Source organism: Salvia splendens, chromosome 10, assembly GCF_004379255.2.
Source record: "Salvia splendens isolate huo1 chromosome 10, SspV2, whole genome shotgun sequence".
Lineage (NCBI taxonomy): Eukaryota > Viridiplantae > Streptophyta > Magnoliopsida > Lamiales > Lamiaceae > Salvia > Salvia splendens.
The window spans coordinates 6,621,958-6,640,379 of record NC_056041.1 but is presented as its reverse complement, the minus strand read 5'-3'; the positions used below and the strand labels follow the sequence as shown (position 1 = coordinate 6,640,379).

Sequence of the window (18,422 nt, the reverse complement as noted above, 5' to 3'; positions counted from 1 at the left end):
GAAAGCAGTATCTGTTCCAATTCTTAAAACATCATCCATTTCAAGCTGTTAGATACAAATAAGCAGGGCTAACTCCATATATACTCAGATAAAATCTGCTTTGCAGCCAAACAAATCCGATGATACAAAATTGAATGTACATAACAAGAAACAAAGACTAGAAATCATTTCATGTTTGTCTGTCCGAAAGAATCACTCACAAAATATATGTAAAATTGCCAATATATATACTAAAACTGCAGATGTGAGCTCGCAAATATTGATTCATGCTGGAAATTTTTGAAACCAGCAATGCAGATAAAGAAAGGACGGGACCCTCCATATTCCTTCGCATCAGTTTCATCTGCAACCACAAACTATACGAGTACTCTGATCAAGGTGAGAACAGTGTACAAATTTTGCAATCAAATTTTCAACTAGGCAAAATCTCTGCCAGACGATCATGAGCGTCCTCGGGAATTTCCCTGCCCGGGACAAAGACTTTTAGAAGATTCATGTACCTGCCAGCCAAAAAGTTTGGTTACAAATAATGGATAGTAGAATTGGGATCTCTATGAATTTTGAACTTGTAAAGATAACTCACTCTGCAGCTGAGAAAAGGTCGACGTGCTCTTGAATAAATGCAAGCATTGCCTAGAGAAAACACAATACAAATTGTTGGCTAAACATGACTGTTTGGGGGAAAGAAGGACACAAATAAGGTAGAAATTGCAAGCAGTAGTTTCAGATAGTTTACCTCAAAGGGCATGTTTAGTAATTCATAGTATGTCCGAACACGATCTAATCTCATTTGCACAACTTCACTATCAATTGAAGAGACAGCAGCCAAAGCCTGATGAAGCTCAGAAAAATTATCAGTTGTCCTTTCATGTTAGCCCGAGTAATGTGTTTGGAACAGAATATAATGTCATTTCCATTAACCCCACACCACCCACCGCCTCCAACCACCACAAAAATATAGAAAGTGAAAAAACAAAACAAGCATGTTAGCTTGAGGCATATCACTTAACTATGACATTGATATTTTTTTATTGAAAATCTATTATTCAAGTGACAGATTAACATTGAATTCAAGTTTCGTCCAACCCATGCTTGAGGACTTGTTTTCGTAACATTCTAGACTATGAGACTTACAAGTTCCGAATCATCTGAAGCATTTTTTTTACGAGATCCCAGAAGCGATGGAAGAGCACGGGGAATAGAGAGAGGAAGAGTGAAAAGACACTGACCTGTTCCAATGCAATTGAGTTACGGCAAATCTGTTGAATGCCAAAGAGGTTGATGGACTTCATCTCAGCCAAAGCCTAAGTGGGAATAATGATTTTTCTCATAAGCATAATAACTTTCAGTTTTTTTCTGTGTAAATTTTCAATACCCAGCACAATTTTAACAATGAGCAAACCTTTATAGACCAATTGGCAGCAATAGGGCATATCCCACCAAATATGTAATTCCGTTTCACATCCGCAACAAATGGTGTCATTTCCTCGTCTCGACGTGTTATCTGGGTTGCATAAATTAAAATTTCAATATGTGTACGACTATTTTTCAATATTAGGCCACATGACAAATAGGCCTGTTTATTTCACAGTTTTCATGAACGGAAGCCCAAACCATGTACAGATAAAGTGACAAAAGATAAAAAAAGAAAAGATACAAAAGCATGTGTTAGGGAACAGTTCCTTTTGACGACTATCCCTTTAGGATTATAATCTGAAACATGATGATCAAGAACAAGGCCATAAACTTAATAGTGTTTTTTTCCTTAAGGCAGATGAAAGTTATAGTGTCAACTCTTTTGACATAAAAATTTAATAAATGCTACCTCAACCTTGTCAAAAATCCGGAAAAGTTACATAAGCCAATTAACTCAAAATAGCTTAGGTATGGAGTTATGCGACTTTGGTTATATATTCTTTCTTTAGAAGAGGACGTATAAGAGAAATATATGTTCTCTACAGTTATCGTAACTGCAGGGCAAATGAGATGAACATGAAGAAATGGAACACTAGGTTGGTTAGTCCAAACCAAAGATTTTCCTACGAATAGACAACAAATAAGGAAGCAAAACAGGAAAGTTTCTAGGTATGCATACTGGATATGGAATGTTTGAAACAATATTAACCCAGTGTCTTAAAGATGGGATCTAACCTGGGAAGTTAATGATATAACAAAATCATCTGGCTCCTCTGCATCTTGGTCATCCAAATACTCCCTCTTTGTCATTTCCTATATCGGTTCACATTTTGCAGACAGAGTTATTTTGTAAGAAGAACAGTTTCCTCGTGAAGGCATATAAAAATACATCACCTTATCAACTTTTTTGGTAAGGGAACACAAATGTCATGTACCTGCAAATGAAAAATTGTCTCCAACTGCATCTCTATTCGAAGAACTTTAAGGCAATCAATAGCCAGTTTCCTATAGTCTTCAGCAAATGATTCAAGATCTTTTGGAGGTAAACTGCTTGTTCTAGCATGATGGGGTTCATTTTCTACCGCGTGATTATAAGCTTTTGAAGATGATTTCCCTAGCCTACATGAGAAAGAATTATAAATGATAAAAAGAAAGATACAGAAGTATTCACAGGAAGCTAATTCCATCCATCCCAGTTTCTCCCGACACATTTCACTTTTGCATATACATTCTAAACGGTCCAGAATTGTTTGACGATGGAAAACTAGGTCATGGACCGCAATGCAGAAAGTGCATTTAGCATTCTAAAATACTTTAGGAACATATGTTAAAATAACAGATAACCACGGGGACCATTTATCCATATATGTTAACTGACAATCCAGAAAAATTTAGTTAAAAACACATCTTTTCACGACTAAAATTTTGAAGGTCTAGTTTTCTTAAAATCAACAATCTCCACAAAAGACATACATAAATGCATAACTAAAAAAGGCATCCCAGCCTCTTTCTTGAGCAAAGATTCAGTCATGATTTGATAAGTTAAACGAAGATAGCTAAAAGAATCAACCAAATCGATCATGATTCTATGGAACATGAAGCATGTATAAGCACATGTAGAGTTAGAAACAAATAAAAAAATGGATCACAAATCTGATAGTTAACTTACGAGTGAAATAAAATATAAAAAATTACCTCTCAATTGAATCTGCGACATATTCCAATGAATCACTCAATGAAGCTAATAAGATAAGTTTGTTATCCTCGCGTATTAGGTTTTCCTGCAGAAATTAACCAAAAGGAAAATAAGGTACAAACACCAATATTTTCTGTGAGTCAAAACCGCTTCTATTTACATATACATCACAATATCAGTAAGGGCATGAATACCTGTTTGATAGGTCTCAGATTCAGTAGTATATCACTTAGTTCCATTTCTACTCCATTTGATTCAGCATCCAAATTATTGGTTTCTAAGGTTCCATCATCTAATGAATTTGGTAAATATGTACTTGCCGGATCAAGTCGCAAGAGATTGCCTACGTCATGTCTCCCAATAAGCATGTAACTTTGCTTCTCAAGAACTGCCTGATATTTCAACCAAATAAGAGGTTAGTATTTTAAAGTGAAAACAAGTAGGAGCTGTAGCCTGTAGAAGATCAAATGTGAAGCTCCATAGTATAGGTTAACCCTTTTCTGACAAACTTACATCATGCTAACATATCTTTCCAGTTTCCATCATTAAGAAGTTCCTAAGTCTTAGAACTTCAAATGGTACATATAGAATTTACAGGAAAAAGTTAATATAACATCTTTCGATCTCATCTTTTAAATAACTAAGGGGCTCGACAAACTGTGAGTTTCACGTCTTGATCCGAAAATCGGCCGGCGATTTTGGTGATTGATCTTGTACCGCCGAAATTGAGCTGCTAACCTCAGGAATCTGGACTTTCAGAACAGATATGAAAAGTGCCAGCCGATTAATCGGCTTCGAAAATCTGCAATTACTGCCGCTCCAATTGTCCACAATCGTGTCGATTAGGGCAAACCCGATGGATTTGTTGGCTGTGACGAAGTCGTGATGGCGGCGGGAGATGTGTGCCGCAGGTTAATGGGTTTAGGAAATTGGCAGAGTTTTTGGAGTCGAGAATTGAGATGGGGCTCGTCGTTATTATGTCAAGATTGGATTTTGAGAGTAACCATTGAAGAAAGATGAAATGCGTGAGCAAGAATTCTTGGTGGGAGAGAGAAATAATGGAGTTTGATCTGCAAATCGCAGGAAAAAAAAAGAGTACAACTTTCCAAACCTCAAAAGAACAGAACAAAAAAGAGAAAACAGTTAAATTAATTATGTTAAAATATTAATTACAACATAATTTAACTACTAATCCGGTAAAAACGATGTTGACTGTCAGTTTTGACAGTAAGTTAAAAATGGACCACATCATATTGTTTAGGACCAAAAGCTATCACATTTACTGTGTAGGACCAAACAGTTAACTTGGGAAAATGTACATGACCAGTTTTGGACTTTAGACTTCAATTTGTTTTAAGGAATAATCCAAGTTCTTCAAGTATTGGCTCCCATATTCACGAAGCATACAATTCAAGTGTGATAAAGTGCAGAAAGCCATACCTCCATATACGATGTTCGGCATCTTTCGTAGGTTCTTTCCAAGAATGTCTGCACATAGTTGATTAACTCACCAGCAAACTTTGGCATAGCTTGAGCCCACATAAGCACCTAAATCAATCATGTAAAGGTTGAGCATAAATAATCACTTATTTTTCTTCTTAAAATATGGACAACAACATGAGGAATACCTCTTTTGCTAAGCAATCTATAGCTAGCAATCCTTGTAAAACAGGTCGTCCTTTTCCAATTGATGGAGTGTATGACACAGCTGCATTAGCTCGTGGCCGGAATGCAGCTGGACCTGCATACAAGAGGGAATCCAAAATTAGTAAATTTGAGGCATGCTAATGAAATTGTCAGTACACGATTAGCAAAAATAGCAACTGCGCCAGAATAAAATATTTAAACCAAGTCAAATATTTATCACACCACTTTTATACACCAACCTCATTGCTGCAGAAGCAATTGAAGCAATAAACTCTGATTTATCTCAATAGACATGCAATTTATATGCTTGCTTAGATACTTCATAATACCTTACCACAAACAAAGCAATCATGAAAAACTGGGAAAAATATCAATTTCTATTTTTTCTACTTTTTAGTGAAGCAACTATGGCTTTTCCATAAGAAGCATGTAACAGTAAACAGGAAGGGGTCATCCAAAAGCGATTGATAACCACTGTGCCTATCTATATATACACAACTTCAATTATTAATTAAACCTGAAACAAAAAAAAAGACCTTATATTTTTAAGATTTGAAGACCACCAACCAACTATTAATTTAACTCTATCCCAAACTCATCTATGATTCTTTACATTCCTCAAGTTATTATATTCCTTTCAAGACAAAACAACCAACAGAGACTGGAACAGTATCCCATTACACCTTATGCATGCAATATAATCTCCAAAGTCTCACAAGAACAGGTCATTGACTGGAAATGGAAATATCCACTGTAAACCCAATTACTCAGCACTTTGAGCCATCAGCAATACTTAAAAAGATGAAATGGAAAAATCCAATGTAAGGCCAATTCCCTCAGACATAAGTGGGTTCTTTATCATAAAATTAATAAAGCCACTGAAAGGCATGTATTATGTTGAATAGGCCAATTCATGCATGTGCAACTGAAAGAATCTCAGCCTACATTCAAATGGGAAGAAGATCCAACACCCAGTTTCGTAGATATTATCATATCCTTATTCACTTTGAAAAGAATGTGAGGCTGCATCACCACAGCTTGAATGCTGCAGTTCAGTTAGAGTCAAACAATCCCTAGAGTCATATGCGGCTAGCAGGCAGCCACAAACAGACAATGCATATGGGATCTATTATATTACTACAGATGAAATCATAACTTGACTCACATCAATCCATAATACACAAATGGGCATAAGGTGTATGGAAATAATGAAACTAAGCACATTCATCAATAACCAGGTAAAAAACAATAGTTCTTAGACTTGCTTGATATGGCTTGCTGTACGCTTTTCCGATAATCCACAAACATAGTTGGCAAAAAGTGATCCTTCACAAAGTTCTCTGTGAAGGCAAGCAATCCATCATTTCTGCAGAATTTCATTGACCAGTGGATAAATGGTCAACATGAAGATGCATTAGGAAAGGACGGATAGAAATAATAGGATCAGAAACAGAAAAGACAAACACCTTTCTAAAAATTCACTTGTGCTGAATCATATATGGCATAAATAGTGGAATTCAAAAAGGAAAAGGTTACAGGAAACAATTGACGGGAAAAAATGTTTCTTAGAATAGGACAAATCAATGGCGGGAAATAAAATTTCAAGAAATCTCATCATTCTTATAAGAGTAGTGTGTCAACTGAATATCAAGAAGAAGAAACTGTGTTATTCCGACCAACCTATGATATTTCAGATGAAAAGCTAAAGTACTAAATCATTCCAGTTATGTACAATTGAAAGTGTCACCAGTTATGTTGAACCCTATCTTTCTTGTAGGAGGAATGCCACCTTGAAGCTTGAAGCTGTTACTTTTTGGGAGTCCAGAACTAGACTTTCTTCTCATGATTTTCATTCAACTAAATCACCATGTCCTAATCATTCCCCTAAAAAGTCATAATCATATTGTGATTATTTGAACATATCAGTTTGCTCAACGACTAGCAGCAATCCCATGATAATCTCAATCCTGAGTACCAAAGAATGGTTCGCTAACCAAACCGATAGGTAAAGATATCAAAGATCTCCTGACAAACATAACTGTTTTTGCAGGAATAGAAATCTAAGACCTCCAAGGTCTGCCAACAAATAAGTTCCTCAGATTTTTTACTCAATACAACACCTCCTCAGATTTTTTTTAATTTCACTTCATCTTATAAATAAGTTCATAGGAGCTGACTAATGGCATGACAACGAAATGTGGAAGGGATCAACAGTATATCTGAGGCTTATATATGCCAAGCAATGTTATGGATGGCGTATGGCGGCTTACGGCGGTGAGCCCAAAAACTGCCATAAGGATATGGCGTATCAGTATGGCGGGATATGGCGGTCGATAAATAAATTAATAAAATATTAGTAATATATGTATATATAAATTCAAAAAATTAGAAAATAATAAAAAATTGTAATATATCACTGCCTTCACCATCAGCACCATCCAACTCTCCAACCAACCACTCATTACAGTGATCAATGTAATCAAGTGAAATAGGATCGAGTGTATGTCTTTTGTCGTACCTCTCATTCAATTTTTGGTTATATTTTACGTAAACCAAATCATGCATCTTTTGATGCTCGAGCCTATTTCTCTTTTTCGAATGGCAATAACTGTATTTCAAAAGATAGAAGCATGCTTTTTTTTATTACTAAATCTACTGCAATTACTAAATTTATAAAAATAGAAGTATGATAAAAATCTGCACAGCTACACCTTAATTAAAAATGTGACCCTAATTATAAAAATCTGATCCTAATTAAAAATCTGACCCTAATTCCTAATTAAAATGGCATGCAAATTAGAAAATTGATAATTAAAAGGGCATGCAAATTAGAAAATCTGGTACAATTTCGGTTACCTTCAAAATCTTGGCAGTGGGCTGCTCTAGACGGACCGGCGGCAGGCGGCGGCGACGTGACTAGGGCAGTGGGACTGGGGGCGCAGCAGGTTGGGTTTGTTTGAGAGGGAAAGAGATACTATGAAAAAAACCCTAGATTTTGACTTAATTGGCAATTTTATTTCATTATTTGGGCCGGGTTTGGGCCGGGTTAAGGGTTAAAAATCATTTGGGCCGTGTTATTTGGTAATTGGGCTGAGGTTTGGGGCAGCCCAACCAAAGTGACGCCATAACTGCCATGGCACCGCCATGGCGCCTCACTCATGGCGGCAAATGGCGGTCGCCATAAAAAAGTTTTGTGGCAGCTCGTGGCGATGGCATTTTTTCCGAAACCCGCCACGCAATGGCGCCACGGCGGCGCCATGGCCGCTTTTTAATAACATTGATGCCAAGGGGTCATTTCTATGTTCAAATTATTCTAAGCAATTATATACTGTATGCCATTCGCTGTCGGTTTAGAATTGGAGTTGAATGTGCTCACCCAAGTTGGGAGAACTTTTGAGGAAGCATTGATGCAACTTTGTCTGTGAACTGCAGAAAAAGAAAATTAAATAATGCATTTTAGACATGAGACCCTAGAGAACAGACGAGCATTCAATTTACTTTTCCTATGGCTGCACTCTACCCATACCTGAACTACTGGCCTGTATACTGATGCTGCTAAGTATATCCCTTGCTCTGGTAGCACGGCTCCAGTCCCATAACCTTCTTGCACGACATTTGGTCTTCTCCATCCTTGGCGAGTAAGGTCAGAACCTAAGAAGAATTTAATCTATTTATTTCAATGACAAAATTATATTCACGGCCTAAACACATCGATATCATAAATTGCAATGTCATAACTTTTTATTTTTGGAAATATAATCAGGTATAAATAATTGCAGTCATTTAATATAAATAAGTCAACAACCAGCCACTGCAATCATGCCCAATGCCTAAAATGACGGACAAAATTGATGTGTGTTGTTACTTGTTAACATTGCAATACCTCAAAGGGGTGAGGTATGAGAAAAAGTCTTGAGTGGTAGGCATGAAAAAAAGTCAAAATAGAAACAATTGCATCAGAACATATTCCTCTTACCCTGGTTAGGAGCGGAGGTACTAGCATCAGTGAACCGGAATGCAAAAGTAAGTCCATCTTCTGATCCATCCCTGTAAACAAATTGGCAGAAGATGGGTCAACTACCTTATGTTATAGACAGTTAATCAGAGTATGATGAATTCAAATAGTTATCAATGGCTGATGCAGGGAAGGCTATCATTCCAGTGTGATAATGTCTTCCCAAACAAAGTACATTTTATTGTCAAACAGAAAAATCTGAGGAAGAGCCATCCTCTAAGTTCATTAGCAGATACCAATATCCTTCATCCATAATCCTTCACAACACTAATCAACGTCACCAAACTTTTCGTGCCAGAGCAGAGAATATATATATGGTAAAAGCAAAATTCCAACATCACCATCCAAACCATTCACAGCATCAGACGCGAAATATATGCACATTATAGGGAGATGAATATGAGCGCATTGTGGAAACAAAAAAAAAATAACACCAAAGCATCAGCGTAAATCACTTAGAGAATGTAGTTGACATGAAACCAAAAGTAGAAGGACAAGAAAAATTGATAGTACTAAGCACATGAGCAATATGTAAGATGCACAGAAATGAAGGAACATGGCATGTCCTTGCCTCTTGTCTTTAGAAGGGTTTTTGCTGGCAAGTCTAGCTGTTTGCACAGCAGCATCTGCAGATGTAGCTTCAGGGGTTGCTCGTAGGATCTCACATATAAGTTGCTGGCACTCACTCTACAATCATATGAGAATATATTAATGAAAAAATCACAACTTTTTGAATAGCGTGAGATTGAAACGCAAAAAGGGACCATTAAGTGACCTGTAGAACATTCAAGGAAAAACCAATACTGAAGCCTCCAGTATCATTAGAAGCATCAGAGTCATTACTCCAACTGACATCAGCAGTCATTGTCTTTGGTGTGTTCATATTAAGTTGCTGTGAAGATTTTGACTCGAGCAACTCTCCAACAATAACATGATTTTCTGAATAATGTCCACTATCAAGAATATGGAGATAACAACAAAGAGTACAGAATATATACAATTTTCAAAAAATTTATAGCAATAACATACCGAATATCCGAACAACTGTGTCCAGTACAGAATCAAGTAGGTCCCTTGCTGAAATTTGGGCTGTTCCAGAAGGAGACATTACATGAGAGACAGGGCTCACAGCTAAAGCTCCAGTTGGTGATACCCCATTTTGACGTTTGTGTTTTGCTAAGTGGTGTTCCAGCTGGTCCTTTAGATAGTGTAGACCTGCGACTGTAGGCAAGGCAGTGTGGCCGAGACCAGGCCTTGACCCACTGGCACGTCCTGCCTGTGCTTTGATCTTGGCAGTAATGATATCATGGATTGTAGAACGTAACCGTTGGCTATCATGGAGACATCAGAATATAGCAGAAAATAAGTATAGCTGACAAAGAATACTGCTCAAACAGAAAATGAAATGTATATGAGAATGGTTGATACTTAGGAATCCTTTTGGATATGAATATGATTGATCCATATTGATAAAAATTTATCTTAAGGCTACAGCTTCCTTTTGCAGGTCATGTCTCAAAAGTGTAACTGCATCATGAATAATGCATAGAAGAAGGGCGTGAACTCCCACATGCAGGGAGAAGGTTGCATATAAAACTTCTTATTTTCTTCTGGAGAAAATATGTGTAAATTTTGACTGTTTAGTACCCTAAATAACATCCAGAACTATGCTGAAGCCTGAAGTTTCAAGTCTATTAAGACTAGAGTATATCCAATCCTAAGGGAGCCAAACTTGATAGCATACCATATAATAGCACCAGCTGCAGAAACTTTTCCAAGCATGGAAAGGCACTCAACCAGAGTCTGCAAATATTTCACATGCTCTGGAGCATCACTCTTTCTCATTGCTTCCTGCATCAAATACCATATGCAATTGAGCTTATAGGTACAAAGAATCAAATTAAGTTCAAGAACAATTCTACTGTATGAGTAGCAGCATACGACAAATTCATCAGGAGTAGAATCTGATAGCCACACTGGAATTTGACGAGAGAACATTCTTGCGTCACCACCGTTAGCCTTCATTGTAGGAGTATACCCATTAGGTGCAGCATCATCATGCATATCCAAGGTGCCATCCTCATTGTGGCCATCAAATGATGAACTAACACACAGAAAGAAAGAGACAAAAATCTCAGAAAGTCTAATTATTGAATAAATTATGATATCCGCCTTCTGCAAATTCATTTCGGGATCACAAACTAGAATTACTTAGATATAGTAATAAAAAGATGCATCGTCCAATGAGAATTGGAGGTATGGTATTATTGAACACGGAGAAAAGATAGAGTCTTACAAACATCCAATGACATCTTACACATAAACTTTTTAGTTTGGAACTTCATCAAGACACTGTTAAGATTATTAGTATTTTGTCTCACATCGGTGATGTGACATAGCCTAGCTTAGTATTTTGTACTATATATATGGGGTCTGTGTTGAGTAATAAAATACATCAAATACACTACTACTTTCTCTACTATGTCTATTTACTTTTCCGTTTATATCTATATTTTACTGTTCTACATGGTAACAGAGCGGATTCGAATCCGTCTCTAGAAAATTAGGGTTTCCACAAAAAAAACGAAATTGGGGTTTCTCTCTTCCCGAAATTATGGCTCTGTTATGCTCTACTCTACTCTGCATGTTATCCTCTACTCCGCTACTCTGCCCAAACTAGGGTTTCTGACGTTGCTGCACTCTGCGCTATTATTTGCTTGCTGCTTATTTGCCTGATGTTCTACTCCTACTCCGTTGCTCTGCGCTATTATCTGCATGCGCTCTTGCTTGCTTTTTTATCTACCTGTGCTCTGACTCTTGTCGGCAGTTATTATTCTACTCCTCTACACCTCTACGACTACTCTGCTACAACTGTCACTACTACCATGTATGTACTACTTCTGCTATACAGTTGCTACTCTGCTACAACTGTCACTGCCCTGCATCTGCTACTTCTGCTACAGTTGGAACAACTGCCATACAACTACTACTCCTGCTACTCTGCTACAGCTGATACTAACTACCATGCATCATCTGCTACTCTGCTACAGTTGCTACTACTGCTCTGCATCTACTACTTCTGCTACTAATGCCCTATAGTTGCTACTCTGCTACAGCTACTACTACTCTGTCTTGCACCTCTACTTATGCAACAGCTGCAACTACTACTGCCCTATAGTTTCGACTACTACTATTGCTGCCGATGTTTGAGGAAAAACATTTTTGAGAACTTTGTACCAAGCCAGCTACTACTACTCTGTCTTGCAGCTCTACTTATGCAACAGCTGTAACTACTACTGCCCTATAGTTTCGGCTACTACTATTGCTGCCGATGTTTGAGGAAAAACATTTTTGAGAACTTTGTACCAAGCTGGACAATATAGATGTTCCAGCTTGAGGGGGAGTGTTAAGATTATTAGTATTTTGTCCCACATCGGTGATGTGACATAGCCTAGCTTAGTGTTTTGTACTATATATATGGGGTCTGTGTTGAGTAATAAAATACATCAAATACACTACTACTTTCTCTATTATGTCTATTTACTTTTCCGCTTATATTTATATTTTACTGTTCTACATACACGAAAGAGGATTGTATGGTTCCTGCTCGATGGATATCCTCATCTAGTGAAATCTAATATACACAAATAATATGTTATGTGCTCCTTCGTAGATTTTATGTGACAACTGAGAATGATGAACAAGAACATAAAGTAACAAGCGCAGAAAAATCAATCAATGAGATAAATGAACAAATATAAAATTTTCGCTCCTAAGGGGATTAGAACCCACATCGCCTTCGCTGATAATTTTTTTATTATCAGAAGGAAAAACTCTTAACTTAATGCAACATGCAAACTAAGTAGCATCTAAAACCTATTCTTACAAAAGAATACTAAATTTGATTCATTTGAAAAGAGAATTATGTTACCAGTTACCACTTCATCCAACTTGAAAGAGAAATCAAACTAAATTCCAGGACAAACTAAATAATGTGATAGAAATAAGACATCTCACCCTCCATCAACTGAACTGGGCCTATACACTCCATCACCATCTCCTTTCCTGGTTCTTCGCGAGAGAGAGTGTGAATAATTCATGGAGGACGTCACAGCTGTAGCAGTTGGAATTGCATCATCACTTTCAAGCATACTTGAGACATCTGAGCTGCCACAAGGAAAGGTGGAATTAAGAATAAGATAACCCAACCATATACCAAAAAGAAAAGTAAACTTTCTAAGAAAAAGCTTGAATTCCAGGTTCAAAAGCAAAACGAAAAAATGCAACAAAATAAAATGCAAACTCCCTCAACTTGTGAAGCACATAAAGTTAACCAGAACCACAATCCTCAAAACAATTCTGGCCAGGCATCATATATGATATGCTTAAAAGGCTTAAGTGATAGGTTCTCAGAGGATATGCTCCTTAAACATGTGAGGCAATATTACAAGCATAGTAACAGCAAACCAAGCAAAAGAAAGGCTTTGCACTTCTAGAGGTTTGTTATCTACGAAGTAGATTGAGAATTACCTGTATTCACCCTTATTGTAGAGATGAGAATGTAGGTCTTCCAAAATTTTATAGAAAAAGGCTCCTCGCAGTTTTGTCAATTCTGACCGTACATCTTGAAGAGCACCCACCTAACCCAAGTAGATCATCAGCTATCAGAGACTGCCTGATTAGAGATACTGCCTTTTGCTTTCAACTTGAATCAGAAATTGCAATTTCGGAACTGGAGAACAACTTGTGGTGTGTCCGCCAAAAAAATAATACTCCCTCTGTTCCACTCAAGATGTCCATCTTTCCTTTTTTTTAGTTTGTCCCACACAAGATGTCCATTTCTATATATGGAAATAAATTTGTCTCACCTCTCTCTTTATTAAAATATCAATCACCTTTTTCACTCTACTTTTAGCACACTCAATTACTACACCTAAAATCCTGCGCCATTCAAGAATGTGGCCATTTTGAATGGGATGGAGTGAGTAAAATTTTACTTGTTAACACAACAGTTTGAGCCCATGAATAACATGTTGGAGAAGATGAGCTTTTAGGGTCTAAATTAAAACAGAACTGTCAACTTCTGGGGACCTGAAGTAATGTGTGAAAAAGGTTTGAGGATTTATCTGGTTAAAAAAAGTTAGGAAAAATTAATCAACTGGTAAAGACTCGTCTGTTTCCATTACTTGGCTTAAACAGAATATATTTGAAGGATGAATGGTCTGTAATAGATACCAGTGACTGCGAAAATTGATTTGGACCAAACCAAAAGCAAAGTAAGAAATTACATATTTAACAAACTCACATTTTTTATCCAGAAATGTAAATGTTTAGCATAAATTAATAATTCATAAACTACAACTGTAAATCAGATTCCGATGGAAAAAGGAACCATGAATACACGAAATCTTATAACCAACCAATATCAAACAATAAAAGGCTTAACAAATACTCCCTCCGTCCCACAATAATCGTCAGACTTCATTTTTACCATAAATGGTAAGTAGGTCCCACATTCCACTAACTCACTTCACTCACATTTTATTATAAAACCAATATAAAAAAGTGGGTCCCACATTCCACTAACTTTTTCAACCAGCTTTTCTTTACATTTCTTAAAATCCGTGCCCACAATAAAAGTGACAATTATTGTGGGACGGAGGGAGTAACTAGTAGGGTTACTTCAGTAAGTCTGTTATAATGGGATAGTATGTATCGACTTGACAAGATCCATATCGCATAATTACTTCTAAACACAATTCCTTTCAAACTCATTATGATTTCTTGGGATGATTGTTGAATTCAAGCAGAATACTCATGGGAGAAAAAAACTCAAAAAGAAACTAACAATAGTTGCATAAAAAATAGAAGAAGAAAAAACCAACCGCTTGGAGGCCCTCTCTCTCAAGCATTAAACTTGACTGCACATGTAACTGTACTGCTGCATAAAACTGCTTTTCAGCAATAAGCTTTTCAATACGAGCTGGGACCTATATGTTTGCAAAAATAACATTAAAAGCACAAATGACTGAGTTATATGTGTTGCTTGAATGCAGGAAAAAATAATAACACACATAGAAAGCTACTGGCAATATTTATAAAAATCCATGACAAAAATTTATAAAATGAAAAAACATATTGAAAAAAGAAAATCTCTTGTGTTTCTGAATGAAACAAGATCTGTCAACAGAACAGACTGACCTTGGCTATGCCTTCAACTTGATCTAATAACGAGATTATGTGTCGCAAAGTAACAGACCGGTACCACAACTGATGCAATTGTTTATTATGGGCGCCAAGAAGTTTCTTTGCCTGGGCTAAATCAACCTTCAACTCCCCAAGGCTTTGAGCAGATTCACTGAACAACCGCAAAATCTGAAGGACATAGATATTTAAATTATAAACTTTAGGCATACCTGAAAAACTATATGGCTAACCAAGAGCAGTAATGCCACCAAATATAAAAGAAGAGAGAGGGTAAGACAGAAGAAGGATGCAGCGCCTCAAATCCGATAGTGTTAGCAGCTACATTAAGTTCCATAAAAGTAGACTGCATGTCTTACATACAATACTTTTGCATGAAATTTTGACACTCCTTTTGTAATGGAATAAGAGTAAATCAAACTGATCTCGTAAAAGATCCCTTATAGCAATATGTTCTACAGCTTTTCATACACTTTTTCTTTTTTCTTAATTCTGGTTGGGGATTAAGAACAAGAAAAAAGATCATACAATTTTACATACTTTAAGTCAACATAAGTAATACCACATAAAAAGGAACATCATCGTATACACAAATAGGATATATGATCTAAGCCTCCTTAAATTATACGACACTCAAAGATTGCTTCATATGCCCTATTTCGCAAAATGCTCACTGACCTTTTTTGGCCTATTAAGGTATTCATGCATCCATAAAAGAAGTATAAATGAAAATCAAGTTAGCAAGATTACCCCATAACATGCCACCAAAAAGTAATTATTTGTTAATTAGTTAACAAAATAAATTCAAATAAAAAATTAAAAATATATATGGAAAGTGCATAAAACAAGCTCTAACAAGCTATAGATGGAAAGTAATATGCAGAAATGAAACCCGAAACAATAACTCTAGAGAAACCTGAGAATAATTTTGAATAGCTTTGTTGAAGCCGCCATGATATGCATGAACAACTTCATCAACAACTTCTTCAATGATATCACTTTGCTCCTTTAAGACTTTCACTTCCCCTTCACCATCTTTGGATGTTAAAATGTGCACAACATGAGGTAACGAATCAAAGCGCGCTGCTGCCCAACTTTCATCTATTCTCGAAAGTTCTTCCTTTAAAAACTGTGAATACCATGGCACAATTATAAACATGACTTTCAGCAACCCAAACTTAATTTTGTAAAGCTGATGCATCATCAATACAGCACGAGATGTCCAAAATGACAAAAACATAGAGAAAGAAACTCCAAAGAGTAGGAACTTAGGGAAAAAAGGGGGGGACAAGCAAACTTGGAATTTTGGGTAGGGTCATTCGGCTATCTAAGACTGGAATGGATAGTAGTGTCAACACAAAGATGTGCATATGGAGTTCTGATTTTGCAATATAAATGGGAAATATCCCTCAGTACTCAGTAGTTCAGGGAAACATTGAACATGGAAATTAACAGTGGGGTCCCAACTAGTTTAGCCATAAAAGAATCGAGTTTTTATTTAGAGACAGTATATGGTCCAAACTCGGAAACTCATAAATCACCACTACAAAGGCTCACTAAAGATCAAAATAAAACAAACTTTTGAAATAAAATTAGAAGCTAAAAAAGCACATTGATCAAAATCCCCAATCAATAGAGCGCTATCAAACTACAAAACATTTTCCTCCATTTTTCCAAATTAATCCACTTGTCTAAAGAACTAAAGCATTTTGACCGAAAAAGGCTACCTGCGCATATGAACTGTTCATAAAAAATCAATCCAGCGCTCAATTGATGCAGATTTTACATCACTAAGAAAAGCATTAACGAAATGGCAGCTGCGCTAACACATATAAATAAGGGGGTTTTTCTGTTTTTGTTCTAAACTAGAACTTAGATTCCGTGTTTGTTCTAGACTTTTTTTTTGTTCCGGGTTTGGGAGAGACGCATGACCCTCATGCGTCTCCTTTTAATGAGACGCATGAGGATTATGCGTCTTTCATAGAGACGCATGATCCTCATGCGTCTCTTATTTTTTTCAATTTTTTTTGAACGACGCATGACCGTCATGCGTCTTAGGGAGAGACGCATGAGGGTCATGCGTCTCTAATACATACACTGCAGTAGCATTATTATTCATGCTAGTGTGAATAGTGGAGCTAGTGTGAAAAGTGGAGCTAGTGTGAAAAGTGGAGCGTGAAAAGTGGGAAAGGTGGCGTGAAAAGTGGGAAAGTGAGAAAGTGGAAAAGTAGGCTAGTAGCATTATTAATACATAGATGAAGCTGTTTTCCTTGGTCTGACTCCCATCGTTCAGCACTGCCATCACAAAATCGTGCGTAATGAGTATATGTAATATCTCAACCAACAACACAGACATCACATCATCATTTTACTAGGCTTGTAGACCTTGCGTATTACAATATTCATACAATATCTCTCTCCAAAAAATAGCAATCATTACTCAGTGTATGTATCAGAGACGCATGACCCTCATGCGTCTCTCCCTAAGACGCATGACGGTCATGCGTCGTTCAAAAAAAATTAAAAAAAATAAGAGACGCATGAGGATCATGCGTCTCTATGAAAGACGCATAATCCTCATGCGTCTCATTAAAAGGAGACGCATGAGGGTCATGCGTCTCTCCCAAACCCGGAACAAAAAAAAAGTCTAGAACAAACACGGAATCTAAGTTCTAGTTTATAACAAAAAAAGAAAAAACCCTATAAATAAGCTAAACGTACACACGAAAAAAAACTCACCGATTTGTCTTTCGGAATGGGGAGCCCGTCGAAGATTGACATCTCAATCCAATCAGCTGAATTACAACTCCTGCAAAGCAGAATTATGCACAAAATTGAAGGAAACGGAATATCATATTCCAAATTGTTGAAATTAAACAAATATCGGAAGAATTAGAAGTTAGATACAACTTGGCGGTGTGTGTATACACTCACACAAAGGGAAAACGTGCTTACTGGATCTGTCAAATTATGCCTTGAAGAAAAAAACCAGATAATTGATTTAATTTCTGCAAATAAATGATTTCGGACATTTAATTCTGAGTTTTTTCAATAATTTTTATTACTGAAAACGAGTGAGCTGGAAAATGATGATTGAGTCGATTTGCGAGGGTAGGGGTATAGACGTCAATACCTCACGTCGATGCATTGTGGTGTTGTACCTTCTGACAGTTATAACATGAAGCAGCGTCTACTATTTTTTTGTTTTTTGTTTTTTGTTTTATTTCAAATTTTGCTGCTAAAATAAAATTTCTAAACTCTATTGTAATTCGTAAAGCATCAAACAAGAAATAAAACTGACATAATAAATGAAAATCAAAGTCAACATCTACAATCTTAAAACAAAAAGATAAAGATAGCTCCACACATTGAGATATTTGGTCCTTTGAGTAACAATAAGGGTCACGAGTAACGTAATCTTAAAATATTAATATCATCATTTTT

General features: G+C 36.6%; 1 protein-coding gene across 3 annotated transcripts; it reads right to left on the bottom strand.

Annotated features, from left to right (window-relative positions):
* Positions 1-48: 48 nt before the first annotated feature.
* Positions 49-18,080, bottom strand: LOC121752538 (exocyst complex component SEC8-like). 3 transcript variants are annotated; one of them, XM_042147664.1, is made up of 27 exons: positions 17,934-18,080; positions 17,718-17,787; positions 15,895-16,107; positions 14,976-15,149; positions 14,660-14,764; positions 13,305-13,414; positions 12,792-12,941; positions 10,716-10,878; positions 10,519-10,625; positions 9,804-10,105; positions 9,550-9,713; positions 9,346-9,461; positions 8,736-8,806; positions 8,286-8,410; positions 8,136-8,185; positions 6,025-6,125; positions 4,741-4,853; positions 4,553-4,660; positions 3,307-3,504; positions 3,112-3,197; positions 2,352-2,535; positions 2,152-2,229; positions 1,403-1,504; positions 1,230-1,304; positions 737-832; positions 584-633; positions 49-500 (listed from the first exon to the last, which is right to left on the bottom strand). In XM_042147664.1, exons 2-27 carry the CDS (start codon positions 17,757-17,759, stop codon positions 413-415), a joined length of 3,171 nt encoding a protein of 1,056 aa, XP_042003598.1. In that variant the 5' UTR covers positions 17,760-17,787; positions 17,934-18,080; the 3' UTR covers positions 49-412. The 3 variants fall into 3 exon arrangements, with proteins under 3 accessions (XP_042003598.1, XP_042003599.1, XP_042003601.1); XM_042147665.1 differs by having other exon boundaries at positions 17,913-18,027; XM_042147667.1 differs by lacking the exons at positions 17,718-17,787; positions 17,934-18,080 and adding an exon at positions 16,706-16,763.
* Positions 18,081-18,422: the final 342 nt, after the last annotated feature.